The sequence below is a fragment of the Accipiter gentilis genome, unplaced genomic scaffold, assembly GCF_929443795.1.
Source record: "Accipiter gentilis unplaced genomic scaffold, bAccGen1.1, whole genome shotgun sequence".
Classification (NCBI taxonomy): Eukaryota; Metazoa; Chordata; class Aves; order Accipitriformes; family Accipitridae; genus Astur; species Astur gentilis.
In genome coordinates, this window is record NW_026060824.1 from 2,495,029 (window position 1) to 2,510,203 (window position 15,175).

A 15,175-nucleotide genomic window follows, 5' to 3' on the forward strand; every position below is an offset into this window, starting at 1 on the left:
CTGTGTTATGTGTTCCCATGGGAAGTCCATGTCCTCTTTCTATCAACCAACTCTCCACAACTCCCCCTTTTTGTTTTGGCACTAACCAAGCCTGGCTGGTGAGGCGGAATATCAATTGCTTAATACAAGACATCACACATCCCACTAAACAAAGCCAAATTAATACCATGAAAATAATGATAAGGCCAGATTGTAGCAGCCCTTTAAACCAACCTGATAATCCTAACCAATTTGTCAAAGCTTCCAACCCAAAAAATCCGACATCTTGCTGGATCTTTTTTGTGTGTTCTATCAAACCTTGTATTTCCTTATGAATAGAACGTGAGTGGTCTGTTATGGTTATACAACAGAGTCCATCAAAATCTTCACAACCATGACCGTGTGCTAATAAGAGAAAGCCGATAGCAGCCTGATTCTGCAATACCACATGTTGCGTTGCCGAAAGATCTTCTGTGAGCGCAGACAGCACTTGACTGGTCCCATTCGCTTGCTTTATCACCCAACAGACAAGTCGAGCCAGGGTACTGTGTGCTTTCGCTGCTGCAACTCCTGGTGTGAAGAAGGAGGCAGCCCAGACCTCATATTGACCCCACAGGCTTACTGTATCATTACAGTTATTAGACAACGTCTGGGCAACATCGCGCTTCCAGCGAATTTGATGCGAACTATTCAGGCGATGGTGAGGGAGAGCCAAGCTTAATTTCCCAATGGTACAAGGACCACCTACAGGGACAGAGGGTATTCCAGACCATGCCCGATTACCTGAGGGCAATTGTCGGGGATATCTTGTACCTGGGGCAGGATTAGAGCTATTTCTAGACTTGACTGAACACCAAGCATTTTGCCAAAAACTATCGCTACCTCTCGGACTAACCCGTGTAGCTACTGTGATGTTATCTACACATCCCTTTTGCGAGCCTTCTTGACAGTTGGGCGATGATGCATTTATAAAGAGGCAAAAACTGGCATTTAGCGAGTCCCATAATTCTATTTCTTGTGGCTCTGGTCCAATAGGAAGTCTACCATCCCACTTATCATAATCCTCCATGGCCTTGCTCATGGTGGGTTTGAGAGCAAGCTGGGCAATGTTTGCGGCATCTACAAAATTCCCCCATGCCTCACTAGTCAATGGCACACCCACCAAACATGTCAAAAAAGGGGTACTAGGAGTGGCTAAGCTTGCACAAAAGGTGGTTGTATTAAGAGCTCGTGCCAAGGATACCCACACATTTTCTCTAGGACCATGTAATTTGCGTGAAAACAAGTCTAAAACTTTCCCGCTTGTTATACTACACAGCCCTAACCATCCAATCAACCACCATAGACCTTTATCTTTCTCCATCTTTGGTTGCTGGTCCTGCCCCGCCAGATGGACTCACGCCGTCCACTTGCTAGGCACCCACAGTGGTCCTGTTGGAGTAGAGACACACATATAACCATGGCCATTAAACATTACTGGTGCAGGACCCTCCCATATGCCCGTTTTAGGATTACGATAGTATACTGACATATCCAATTTGGGAAGGTCTGTGTTTGCACAAGTGTTGTGTACAATTGCTGGTGGCTCATTACTATCCCCCAGAACACATAAGTGATTCATTACAAATAATGCCTTATGTAAACACTCTTTAGGGCCAGTATAACTCATATATTTGTGCAGATAGTCCTTCAATGTTCTCTTCGTTCTTTCTACAATCACCTGCCCTGTTGGAGAGTTGGGGAGACCTGTTTCGTGCTCAACTCCCCAGGTTGTCATAAATTGTCGAAAGCTGTTGCTGCTATACGCTGGGCCATTGTCTGGTTTTATTGCCTCTGGTACACCCATCACCGCAAAACAAGCAATTAAATGTCGACACACATGTATAGCTCGTTCTCCTGGTTGAGCTGTGGCCCATACAAACTTTGAAAAGGTATCCACTGAAACATATTTTAACCGTCCAAACTCAAGCACATGAATAACATCCATCTGCCATAATTCCAAGGCCTTTAGTCCCCTAGGGTTTACTCTGATTCCAAGACCTGGCCCGTGGTGGCTACACTGGGGACAGCTACACACTATACCCTGTGCTTCATTCACGGAAATGTTAAATTGGTGGTGCAGGCCTTTTGAATTCTGGTAGAATTGTTCTAGCAGCTTCAAACTGATTCAAAGGAGCACGTAGTCGAGACACACTGACTAGTTGGTCTGCTCGATGGTTGCCTTCACCAAGGCCCTCCTGCCATTTGTGGCTACGAATATGGATGACACCATATGGTGCTGTTCTTTGCATAAGGGCTCTTTGAAGGTGTTGAAAAAGCTTAAAAAGTCGTTGGTTTTGTATTTCCCGCAAAAAGGCATCCTCGATCCGCTGAACCACCCCGGCTACATGTAAAGAGTCTGTCACTATGTTTAGTGGCATGGCCATCCAGTTTGTCAATGTCCAACATACAGCTGCTAATTCTAATGTTTGAAGGGTGTCACTTGACTGGGCAACAATCATATATGTTCATGCCACTGTCCACCTTTGTACCATGTTGCCGCGGCTTGTTGAGAGGCCCGCCCTGCATCGGTGAATACAGTCAGACCATTTTTAACAGGTATTTCTGAACATCGAGGTATTGGAACCCATGTATAGTTTACAAGCATGTGCCCATTCTTGCCCGTTGGCATATCGGTCGAAAGAATGCCAGAATAATCCAGAAATGCCAATTGCAATGGAGTGGAATGACGCAAGGCCCACTCCCAGTTGGCTGCTGACATAGGAACATGTATACTATCTGGTTCAGCACCTGTCATAGCTAGGACCCTAGTACGTCCTTTCTTGATAGCCTCTCCTACTGCTTCCAGCCGTGGTTGTACACTTGTTCTGGGTTGACTGGCCAAAAATACCCATTCTAAGATTCGAAGTCTCTCTTTAACCGCTCCTCCTTCCCCTTTTTGTTTTTTCCACTGCGTGATGACTGAAAAAATAGAGCGGGACCAGGAGATAATTAATAATTGGATCGGTATATCTAGTCGTGTTCGTGAAGCCCACCGTGAGGCAATCATTTCACCCAATTGCCAAACGCACTCCTGCTGTTCAGTGGTGAGACGGATTCTCTGTGCAGCATCAGTACCGCGAAGTAATGTGCGTAACGGAGCTAAGTCATCATTTGTAATGCCCGTAACGGGTCAAATCCACTGCAAATCACCCATCAAGGCTGGAACGTCCGTAAGTGTATGAATGTCTGCCATAATTGTAACCTTCTGAGGTGTGATAATACTGTCTGTTATTGCCATCCCAGATACTTCCAAGGGGCTTCACGCTGTACCTTTTTGGGTGCCACTTGCAACCCAGCTTTTATTAAAACGGCGGATAGCTGTTGCAAGTCTAGCTCTGAAAATGGTTGTTCTCATGCTACAAGGATATCATCCATGTAATGATAAATCATCGCAGCAGGCCATAATTGTCTTAACGGTAGTAGTGCTGAGGCAACAAAAAGTTGACACATTGTTGGACTATTTTTCATGCCCTGGGGGAGCACAACCCATTCATAGCGCTTGGCTGGTCTATCCTTATTGGTGGCAGGTAATGTAAAAGCAAAGCGTTGTGTGTCAGACGGGTGCAGGAGTATGGTGAAAAAAACAGTCTTTCAAATCTACTATTAACAGTGGCCAATGTTCCGGTAACGTCGAGGGAGACGGCAAACCTGGTTGCAAGGCACCCATGGCTTGCATCTTTTCATTAACCTTGCGCAAATCATGTAACAGCCGATACTTGCCCGATTTTTTTGGTATGACAAAAACGGGAGTATTCCAGGGGCTGGTAGAGGGTTTGATATGATGTGCAGCTAACTGCTCTTGTATTAATTGATGTGCTATAAGCAGCCATTCCTGGCTTAGCGGCCACTGCTCCACCCATACAGGCTCATCCGTAATCCAGGCCAATTTCAGGGTGGGGGGCTGCCGTGCAGGGGCCGCTGCCAGACAACCGTATCGGGGGTAGTAAGTATCACCCCCCACTGGGTCATACACTCTCTGCCAATCAACATATTTACGCCGTCAGGAAGAGGTAAAATCATTACTGACAGGGTGGCTGTCCTTTTTTCCGAACTAATTTTGACAGGTTGTGCACTGACCATTGCCGTTGATGTTCCTCCTATTCCATCCACTCCGCTAAGGCTCGGTTTCATCGGCCAGTGTGAAGGCCATACTCTAATAGAAACAATAGTAACATCGGCTCCTGTGTCTAGCAAGGCTTTTAATCTAAGAGTTTCTGAGCTGCTTGATAAGGTAACCGTCGTGACAGGCCATTGTGACATGTTTAATGTAAGACATACAATATCTCCCGTTGAGCCAAAGCCAGAGTTACTTCTGAGTGGCTGGAATATCTGTGTCTCTCCTGTAATTTGTTGGGTGAGATTAGCCAAGGGTACAAGCTGTGCAATTTTACTACCACTAGGGATAAACAATGGTGGATATAAGGTATAGGCAACTATTTGTACTATGCCTGTAAAATCTGCATCAATAATTCCTGGGAGTACTAGGATACCTTTTAGCCCCGAGGATGAGCGCCCTACTAACAGGGCTCCTAGCTTGTAATGCGAGCTATGTAAAGGACCATGAGTGGTCGTAGGGATCTTGACTGGCCGATTATTAACTAATGTAACGTCTATTGCTGTTGCCAAGTCAACACCCAGGCTCCCCCTTGTGTCTGATTGTTCAAGCTTTGTGGGGCTGCCATTGTTGTCTGCACGCAGCTCCCCTCCACGCTCATTTTCCCATTTCCCGACTGCTTACAAACAATACTAGAGTGTGTTCCAGATTGGCTACGTTTACACCATATGGATGCGCGACAGGCACGACGCATGTGTCCTGACTGTCTGCATCGGTAACACACCCCCCAATTATTGTTTGGTGGTCGTGCATTCCCATTTCGACTACAGGGCTTTGAACTCGCTAAAACAGGTTTTAATGTGGCTGCCAAGGCTTTTGGTTTGCGCTTGCACTGTTTCCTTTAATGCTTCAGTGGCAAAGGCAGCCTGTTGCCCTACCTCACTATTGGATACTCTCTCTAACATCTCTTCTATCGGCGCAGCCTTAGGTAAGGTTGATAAAAAAATTTTGCCTTTGAGTTGGCATTTTCATGTGCTAACATGTGCAATAATTGTGCCCTCATCTCATCGGTTAAATCAGGAGCCCGTTCTAATGCCTGCACCAAACGATTAACAAAATTCCCATAGGGATCTTGCACCCCTTGCTTAATGCTCGTAAAAGAAGGTGGTCTCTTTTCATAGGGAACGAGGAACAATGCCTGTCGGGCAGCATCTGCTGCAGTGTTATGCATTTCTGTCAGAAAAGTGAGTTGTATGTTCGGGTCCGCATACGGCCCTTGGCCTAGAAGCATATCTATTTGTACCCCATGAAGGGGATCTCCGGCGGCTCGCAGTATCGCCACGACTCGCTGGCATTGTTGTTCCCGCTCCTTTTCCCACAACAAATACTGGGATGGGGATAAAATCAATCTCACCACAGACATACAATCGCTAGGGGTCATTACATTGGCCCCAAACACGTATGTTATCAAATGTCTAGATGCTTCGGAGAATAACCCATATTGAGTAACTGTAGCCCAAACTCGCTGCATGAGTTTCCAATCAAATGGCTTCCATTCTGCCCCTGGCCGGCCATTTGGCAATCGTGTTACCACAACGGGGCATGCTACTGCAGAGGCAGCTTCCCAATCCCCTTCTAAGATATCATCTTGGAGAAGTGCATGCCATCGGCTTTGTGGAGCAGCGGGTCGCATTGTTACCCCCCCAGCAGCCGTGATTTGTACATCTCTCACAGGGACGGAGTCAGATATCTGCAGTTTCTGAAGTGATCGTGCAAGTCAGGAGTATGAGTCATCCTTCTGCGCAGCTGGTGCTGTTGGTTTCACCATCTGTGGTTCCGAGAGGCAGGATGGATTAAAGGGCGGTGGCGGGGGCGCAGGTGGTTCTGCCCAGGGCTGGCCGTGGCCGCAGCTGGCGGTGGCCATTCCATGGCCAGCTGACATGCGCCGCTGCAAGGAGGCGGGGGGGCGGGAAGAGGGGGGAGGAGGGAGGGGAGGAACGCGGCGGTTCTTGATCGTCTCCCGGGCTTCCCTCGTCCTCAGAGGAGGAAGGCTCAGTGTCTATTGCCGATACTGATCGGGGCTGAGATTCCCTCGGGCCGCAACTGGCACTCCCTTGTTTCGGATCGCACTGTCCTGTTTCCGGGTCGCCAGGTGAATTACTTAAAAGCTCAGTAGCTGACACTTTCATAGGGGCAACAACCCCTCTAGCAGTTTTCGTGGTTTCCAAGTTGAAAATACGTGTGGACTCAGGAATAGTAGTCTCAGTGCCCAACATTGTGGAGGCAGCCTAGGCCATTTTTTTTTCTGCTACCATTTGTAGAAGGTGATTCATTACTTCTCGCCAAGTCTGTCCGAAAGCTTTTGTGGTACGACTCCCCTTAATCGTCTCATCCCACAATTTATCTCCCAGTTCACGCCACTCTGTGACACTGAACATAGTCTCAGGAGTCTTAAAACATCCTCTCTCTTTTCCCCAATGACAGAGCTCTTGGAGCTTTCGTGTGCTCACACTGGCCTCTCGCTTTGCGAGAATTTCCATTAACAGTGTGAGTGCCACTTCTCGATCCAAAGTAAATAAAAGCGGTCTTACCGATGCAGGTCCAAACTGGTGCACGCAGTTGGATCCAGCTTTCTGGCCAAATTCTCGCAGATGCCTCCTGCTCCACTCCTCCCGCCTCCGTCTGCTCCGCCGAGTCTTGTGAGAAGATTTGAGAAGCCCTCCGTCTGATCTTGGCCCAGTTATAACAGATTTGAGGGTCCCTGTTCGGGTGCCAAATGTCGGGAAGAACAGCGGGAGTCAAGAATCACACTCAGTATGAGTTAACATCTTGCTCGTTTACTGTTCAGATGTCTTGACAAGACTGACTTGTCCACGCGCCTTATACAATACTCTGATTGGTACAATACCCCGTTTCACGTGACACTACCTTATTCTCTATTGGCTGTGCAAGCTTCTTCACAAGGTGTCCAGCAGTTACTTATCTCATTCTTCAGCATCCAGGTGTTGTTTGTCAGGCTCTTCTTATCTTCCTTTTTCCCAGTGTACAAGGGCACAGCGTCCTTGTCTGCTTCAGCACTTTGTAAACTTATGCTTCATTCCCAGCTAAAGGCTGGATTGCTCACATGCCTTTGCGCAGCCAAGAAATCCTCAACAATTGGGATCACAAATGGGGGAACTTTCCCTGCCCCTGACTCTACCCTTGCCCATGCTGTGCCTGCAGAGTGGGGCTGTGGGACCATGTATGGGCAGCAGGGCTGGTCCAGTACTGGGACAGAGCGCTGACAGGGGCCATGAAGCAGCTGCCAGGAGGTGCCATCATGGACACTTGTTCTCACAGTTGCATACCAGAGGCTCATCACTGAGAACTTATAGCTATTTTGTCAAGTAAAAAGAAAATTATAAAGTTTTAGTTCATCTTTGAGAATTCAAAGGAGTTCTCTTTCAGCACTGTCTTGTTAATGGTAGTAGTGATAGTTCCACTAATTCCAAAATGTCCTTGAGAGCTTTGATATTTTTCCTTGGTTCCAAACCTCAGGCTGCTCAGACACGGAAAGTACTACCTCAAAGCTCTGCAAACCAAATCTCTCCCACCTTCTTTCATCCACACTCTTTTATCCCAGGACACTTCTAACCATCATGTCAGCGGACTACTTGGTCTCTTTTTTACCTGGGTGAAGTCAGGGTGCTCCCTCATAAAGCCTTCCCTACAAAAGTCTTCTCTACCTGCTGATCCTCCTTGTATCATCTCACACAACGCACAGCTCCAACTTCCTTCTGCAGAGCTCTGTGAGATGGACAGTTTTCCTGTTCCTTTCATGAGAAGAGGTGACAAACAGGAGAGACTCCTTGCCAGGAAGCCAGAGCTTTGGGTGTTGCTCAGCTGCTTCTTACTGGCACTTTACTCAGACTCTGTTTTTCTGTATTTGGTGTTTTTCTGTAACTACTCTTTCTGCAAAGAAGATCTTAAAAAGAGAATGATTTCATAAAAGATGGGCATAAAGGCCCTGTTGTAGACAACAACATTTGCCATGAGCTCTGGAGGGATTCAGGAAGATAGTTAATAAGCACCAAGAATATGTAAGAATCTCAAGGCCTCTTCTGAAGAGTGAGTGGCTCTGAGCAGCAGTGATTGGCTATATGTAGGGCTCAGAGAGAGGGTTGAGGGATGTCAGTGAGAAACAAGGAGGTGGCACATGGCTTTAGCAAATCCTGAAACCCTCTCTGAGGCCAGACATGGAAAGCAGTGGATGTCTGTGGATGGGGAAGAGGAGGAGGTGTGTCCTGGGAAGATGTCAGGAAGGAAGACCCCTCTTCTGCAAGTCAGGGATGAAAGAGATTTTTCCATGTTGTGTGCATGCCTAGGAGATGGAGAATGCCTGCTGATTCATGGGCACTGACACTTCAGAGAGGTGCCCGGCAGCACTGATTTTACTGAAAGAGTATCACAGGACCTCAAAACTACAGTAGAGGTTTAAAGGGACAGGACTGGACCCAGTATTGACCCCTTCAGTGCACCACTGGTAACCTGCCTCCACGGAGACCTCGTGCCACTGATCACCATTCTGTGGGCCGGCCATTCAGCCAGTTTTGCAATCCACCTCACTGTCTGCTCATCCAGTATCTGCTTCAGCAGCTTCTCTATAGGATTTTATGGGAGACAGTGTCAAAAGCCTTACTCATCTACCAAGGCAGCCATTGCATTGGAGAAGTTTATCAGGTTATCAAATAGGAATGGCATTTCTTTTCATCGGCTGCGCTCTGGGCCTCTGTGGTGTATCAGCTGGGGTCTGGCACTTGGAGGGCCATGATGTTATGCCGCTGTAGAGCCCATAGTGATCTGGCCACCTCAAAAAAGGGATGATAGGTGGTAAGTGCTACCAATTTTGGACATTGCTTGATAGCAAAGAAATAAAGTGGACTGTACCCAACCTCCATTGCTCTCAGCTCTGTTTAGATATAAAATGCAGATGTCAAATGTTTTAATATAAACTTGTCCTCAGAACAGCTGCACCATTCAAAGTCTTCATAGGTAATGCATTTCAGAAATGACTGTATAAATCTAGATTTATGTAGAGGGAGAGAAAGGGTAATCAGCTTGCTCTTCCACACCAATGGACAATAGAGAAAACAACGATGAGGATTTATAGAAAACTCTCAAAACTCTGAAAATGATGACTTCTTACACACTTATTACACCAAGCACTTTTCTGCATATGTTTCAACATCTACCTATCATCTCCACTCACGGGTTGATGCAGTTGCTGACATGGGGGTGGCCACTGCCTGCAAGATACCCTGAGGTAGCTGAAGACCTCTCATGGAACAGAGAAACGTGAGGCAGGACCAATGGCAGAAGACCTGGAGCATGAGCTGGTGGACAGGCAGGTTGCATCAAAGCCTCTTGGCTGAGACAAGTGATTTCTCTCCCTTGACTGGAAAGGGAAGCCTGGGCAATTGCACCCAAGGTGTCTAGTTTTAGAGGTGATCACTCTCATCCCTGCCTTCACCTACAAGGGAGTCACCTGTAATTTTCCAAGCAGTGAATGAAAAACAAGTGTGTCTAGATGATGCAGAGTCTGATTGAAGACATGCCTATAACCCAGATATGTCGAGGTGGGATGGTGCAGATTTGGCTGTTCAGAAGGGAGCTTTTCATTCCCTTTGTCTCTTTGCTTTCCTCTGAGCCTTGAGGGAGCTCGTGACTTCAGTGTGTGACACGCTGTCTGCAAAAGAGCGAATATGGACAAACAAACAAAAAAATTCAAGGACAGGGAACTTTTGGGGAGGTCCTGGCATCTGTGACTAAACAAAAAATGTGTTTCCTGTTGGTCTAAGTTCTTTCTCTGTAGGAAGCAGGTTTCAGTGGAGGTAATGTGGACTTAATACTTAGCTGAGGAATGGCTTTTAGTTTTTACTGAACTATGCCTTCTTTTGGTTTTGCTTGTTGGCAGTTAAGAAACAGCCTTTTGTGTCTGTGTGTCACTCATTCTCCAAGTAAAACAGCTGGGAATTGGTGCCAACAGGCTGAAACACGCAGCTGCAGCCTTCAGTGGCAAAAGCTCAGATTGGAACAGGGCTGCTCCAAGTCCCAGGTGGCTGATGAGAGACATGGTAGGTTGGGGGTAGGGATGAAGACTGACCATAGGTTGTGGAACATGAAGGCTCAGGATTTTCACATCTATTCAGACTGCTTTAGGATATGCACAGGATCAATATCAGTTAGAGTTTGCTGATATCAATTCATGTATAAGCAGAAAAATAACGTGGAAAAAAAGAAACCCTTTCTTTTTGGTGTTGTTTAGTGTTCATATCATTTCACTTTGATTACACTCCTGAAACTGCTCTAATTAACCACATCAGAATTGAAGACTTAAAGGAAAATGATGCACAGCGACTGGACATGTTAGGGTGTTTTGCATGTTAATGAGCCCTCTGGTGCTGACTTCCTGAACTGCAGATCCTGAAAGACTGAAGACACCCCTGGAGAATTAGAAGTCAGCAGCAAGCCTCCAAGTTTCCGAGTGTGTTAGTGGGCTCCAGTGAGGGCCATCCCTGAAAAGGCCATGGAGGGAATGATCAGAGAAGGGACTGTGCCTGGGGGCTGGTGAAGCAGGAAGTCAGAGGCACTGCTTAGAGGTGGAAAATCATGCGTGGAATGTGGCTGTGAAAACCCTTGTTGTGTTTCACCAAGCGGGACAGCCAAACCCTGACCCCCATCCTCTGGGAAAGGGGACCCATTACCTCATGGGATGCTTGTGGCTCTTCTGGGGAGCAGTGGGATGTGGCGGGTGTGCAATGCCGAGTGCAGGACAAGATCAACAGAGGGAAGGTGAAGAGCCAACAATGCCCTGGGACTATAAGAACCTGGTGTCTTCTCATGGGCCTCAATGGAAGAGACAGCAGCCAGGGTGGAGAGGATAAGGATCCCCCCAGACAGACATTAGCTACGTCCCCCTTTCCCCAACCCACTCGGGCATTGGGATCTCCCAAGCCATACTGATACCATTTTGTCCTTACTGGCTGTTGCTTCAACCACACAGCTGTGGTTAAACAAGGATTAGCCAATGCCCATGAGTGCCTGACAACCTGTCTGCCTTCAAGTACCACCATCACGCCTCTCTCGCATCCAAGCTATCACAGCTCCACACGTGCTTGAATCTTCTCTTTCTCTCTCTATGCCAGCTCTGAAATACATGTCCTCCTTCTGCCACCTCAAAATCAAAACTCAACTTATTTCACTTCAACAGGATGCCCCGCTACCCCGCTGCCAACACTTCAAGTCTCCTACCAAAGATAGGAGAAGTTGCATATGTTTGTGTTTTGAAAGATAAATGCCTTAAATTTTCAGTGTTTTTTTAAATAGATACTGATAGTACTGGGGAAATCACAAAAAACACCTACCGAAGAATTCCTGATATGGTCAGAGCTGTATGTATGGGGGCACACGAAAAGCAGGCCTGCACCTGAAGAGATTTATTTCTGTGGCCAGGGAGACACTGAGAGCTCTCGCTTATTCGAAAGCATGAAGGGGAAGGAAGGGCAGCATCATTCAGGGTGGAAGCGAATACGGAAGTTTCCTGACCAACATTCTGCACAAAGCAGGACTGGACCAGATTACTCAGGGGTTTATCCAGAAATGCTTAGTCACTTTCTGGGATAGAGCTGGCACAAACTCCCTGGGAAACAGATTCCAGCATTTGACTATCCTCATGTTGGATATGTATTTCTCTATATGTGCACTAATGCCCTTCTTTCAGCCCAGTGCCTCTTGTCCTTGTATCTTGTACCATGGACACAAGCCTGACTCAGTCTTCCTGTGAACACTGCAATGCTGCTACATGTTTCACCCAAGATCTTCCTTTCTCCAGGCTGGACAAGCCCAGCTCCTTCAGCTTCTCCTCACAGGTAAAGTCTTCCTGCCTCGGACCATTATGAGGACCCTTCGCTAAAGTGGATCCAGCTTGCTAACATCTTTCCTATTTTGGGATCTGAAATCTGGACACAGTGTTCTGTAGAATCTCTTCCCACAATCACCTGGCCATGCTCCCACTGATATAGCCCAGGGTGCTCCTGTCCTTCCTTTCTTCCAAGGCACATGGCTGCATCCTGTCCATCCCGCTGTCCACCAAGACCTTTCCAAAAGGCCTCCTTCCAGACAGGCAGACCCCAGCTTGTGCCATTGCCAGGATTAGTCCCCTGTAGGGGCAGAAACTGGCATCAGTCCTTGTGGGACTTCCTGACTTTCATGCCAATGCATGCTCTCTTCTGCCTTGGAGCCTTTCCCTGAGCACAGGGGCCTGGAGACCATTTCAGTAAAGACTCAGGCACAGCAGGCATTCATTCCTTCAGCCCCAGCTGCATCTGCTGTCCTTATATCACCTTCCCCTTCAGCAGCAGCCCTGCATTTCCCTTGTTCAGCCTTGGTCTCTCAGAAGTGACCAAAGGTCTTCTGTTTGCTTTTGACTTCCCTTGCAACCAGCATCTCCAGGTAAGCTTTTCTTTACCTACGCACATACCTCCACAACAAAGGCAATAGAAATTCCTGGTTTCTACCTGTCCTTGCTGACACCTCCTGGCAGCTGCTTCGTGGCCCCTGTCAGCGGCGTGTCCCTGTGCTGGCTCAGCCCCACTGCCCGTACATGGTCCCACAGCCACAATGTGTAGGTGCAGCGCGGGAGAGGGTAGAGTCAGGGGTGGGAAACTTCCCCCCATTGTGAGCCCTATGATGGCCTTCAGAAAACAGTTCCCCCATGACCCTCCTACTTTTGCAGCTACCCAGCACCCAACCCCTGCCTTGCCACAACATTGTCCCGTGTGGAGCTTTGCAGACAGCTCTGCTCCAGGGTCTGCTAGGGTATGGGGAAGGAGCAGGACTGGGCAGGGCTGCCCATTCCCCCAAACCAGCTCTTGGACCACCAGAAAGATGGAAAAGGCCTCACAGCAAAATTCAACTGTAAACCTGGAGTGACCGGCAAGTGCTGGAAATGGCCAAAAAGATATGCTGGGGGTGACAAAAACCCTGAGGCACCTTTCCTGTCTGTCCACACCACCAAGGGCACAGAAAGGCCTCCTCTCCTCTGCACCGGCTGCATGTCTTCCATGCTTTCCACAAGCCCTTCCTCTGCACCAGAAAACGTCGGTGTCAGTCCTCACCCTGCATATTCACACACTACAAGCTATACACTGATATTTTTATCTCCCAGGCACTTTACAGCCCAGCAGAGCTCCCTCTAAAGTCTCGCCACTTCCCTTAACCTCCCTCTGCCCAGTGCAGCCCAGTGTGACATGGCCCCACAGCAGTGCCCACCACAGGGTGCGGCAGAGCTCTGGGCACTCACCCCAACGCCCCAGACCCTCTGAAGGGTAGAGCAGCTCCTCGGGGGTGGAGAGGGGTGAGCTCAGAACATGGGGGCATCCGAGGCACAAAGCCTGAGAAGACCCCCTTGTATGATGGAACTGCTGCAGTGGAGGCCAGCTGTGTCACACAAGTGCCCACTGCCTGTCTTTGCCTGCGGTCACAGGCCTGCCCCACAGCAGGACTCCAGCCATGCTTGAAGAGCACAGAGGTCTTCCACCAACCAAAGGTTTCAGAAGGAAAGCATGGAAGTGGGAAGTCCAAGCGCTGGTGCTCCCTGGCAGTGCTGCTGTGCCGGGACTCCTTTCTTCTTCCTCTCTGGACACGGGCACGGATCGCTGCAGCTGCAGAGAAGGTCTTCGAGGAAGGGTCTCAGAAAAACAAGTCACTGCAGGGCCCTTTATTTTGGTTAAATACACAGAGGGTATGGCTCTTTATTTGCACAGCCTCCAGGTCACAAAAAAGCTGGATATATTGTGAATTAGAAACCAGAAGAAGTAAGACATTTCTTTGTGGAAAGCATTCAGAAAAGTAAAATAAAACAAAACAAACAAAAAAATCCCCAAACCAAAAGAATTAAAGAAGGCATGAAATCCAAAATATTCATAAAAGAAACACCAGAAGAGGCTGGGCCTGTAATGAGATATATTATGAGTAATATGCAAAAGACAACATGTAGTTTATTCCTTCTCAAAGGCACCCAGTGATTAGTTTTCTCAGGGCATCCTTGATCTCATGGTTTCTCATGCTGTAGATGAGGGGGTTCAAGACTGGAGGCACCACTGAGTATAACAATGCCACCAGCAGGTCCAAGGATGGGGAGGAGATGGAGGGGGGCTTCAGGTAAGCAATCACAGCAGTGCTTACAAACAAGGAGACCACGGCGAGGTGAGGGAGGCAGGTGGAAATGGCTTTGTGCCGTCCCTGCTCAGAGGGGACCCTCAGCACAGCCCTGAAGATCTGCCCATAGGACAGCACAATGAAAACAAAACACCCAAATGCAAAACAGATACAAACTGCAAGTACCCCAGCTTCCCTGAGGTAGGCATCTGAGCAGGCGAGCTTGAGGATCTGGGGGATTTCGCAGAAGAACTGGTCCACAGCATTGCCTCGGCAGAGGGGTAGTGATAATGTATTGGCAGTGTGCAGCACAGCATAGAGGAACCCACTGCCCCAGGCAGCTGCTGCCATGTGGACACAAGCTCTGCTGCCCAGGAGGGTCCCGTAGTGCAGGGGTTTGCAGATGGCAATGTAGCGGTCGTAGGCCATGACAGTGAGAAGAAAATACTCTGCTGAGATCAAAAAGAGAAATAGAAAGACTTGTGCAGCACATCCTGCATAGGAGATGGACCTGGTGTCCCAGAGGGAGTTGGCCATGGCTTTAGGGACAGTGGTGGAGATGGAGCCCAGGTCAAGGAGGGAGAGATTGAGAAGGAAGAAGTACATGGGTGTGTGGAGGCGGTGGTCACAGGCTACAGTGGTGATGATGAGGCCGTTGGCCAACAGGGCAGCCAGGTAGATGCCCAGGAAGAGCCAGAAGTGCAAGAGCTGCAGCTCCCGCGTGTCTGCAAAAGCCAGGAGGAGGAACTGGGTGATGGAGCTGCTGTTGGACATCTGCTTCCTCTGTGCATGGGGTGCTCTCAAAGTAGAAAAAAGACAGTGAAGAGTCAGGGCATTATTCTCTGAGCAATACCAAAGCCATTTTCCATAGACCCTCCCATTTTTATACACACACAGACCCTT

At 48.3% G+C, this 15,175-nt stretch overlaps 1 protein-coding gene across 1 annotated transcript; it reads right to left on the reverse strand.

Moving 5' to 3' along the window:
• Positions 1 to 5,852: 5,852 nt before the first annotated feature.
• On the reverse strand, positions 5,853 to 15,046 carry LOC126036880 (olfactory receptor 14A16-like). Its single transcript, XM_049797094.1, has 3 exons — positions 14,204 to 15,046; positions 6,667 to 6,771; positions 5,853 to 6,023 (listed from the first exon to the last, which is right to left on the reverse strand). Exons 1-3 carry the CDS (start codon positions 15,044 to 15,046, stop codon positions 5,853 to 5,855), a joined length of 1,119 nt encoding a protein of 372 aa, XP_049653051.1.
• Between the last annotated feature and the right edge of the window lie 129 nt (positions 15,047 to 15,175).

What these genes read in the sequence shown, in the direction of transcription:
- LOC126036880 (XM_049797094.1), bottom strand. Translation starts at nt 15,046, where the DNA reads ATGTCCAACAGCAGCTCCATCACCCAGTTCCTCCTCCTGGCTTTTGCA. An exon ending in TATACTCAGTGGTGCCTCCA is followed by an intron (nt 6,772 to 14,203) that starts GTCTTGAACCCC and finishes TCTTCTCACAAG; the next exon opens with ACTCGGCGGAGCAGACGGAG. An exon ending in ACCAGTTTGGACCTGCATCG is followed by an intron (nt 6,024 to 6,666) that starts GTAAGACCGCTT and finishes GCCTCCTTGCAG; the next exon opens with CGGCGCATGTCAGCTGGCCA.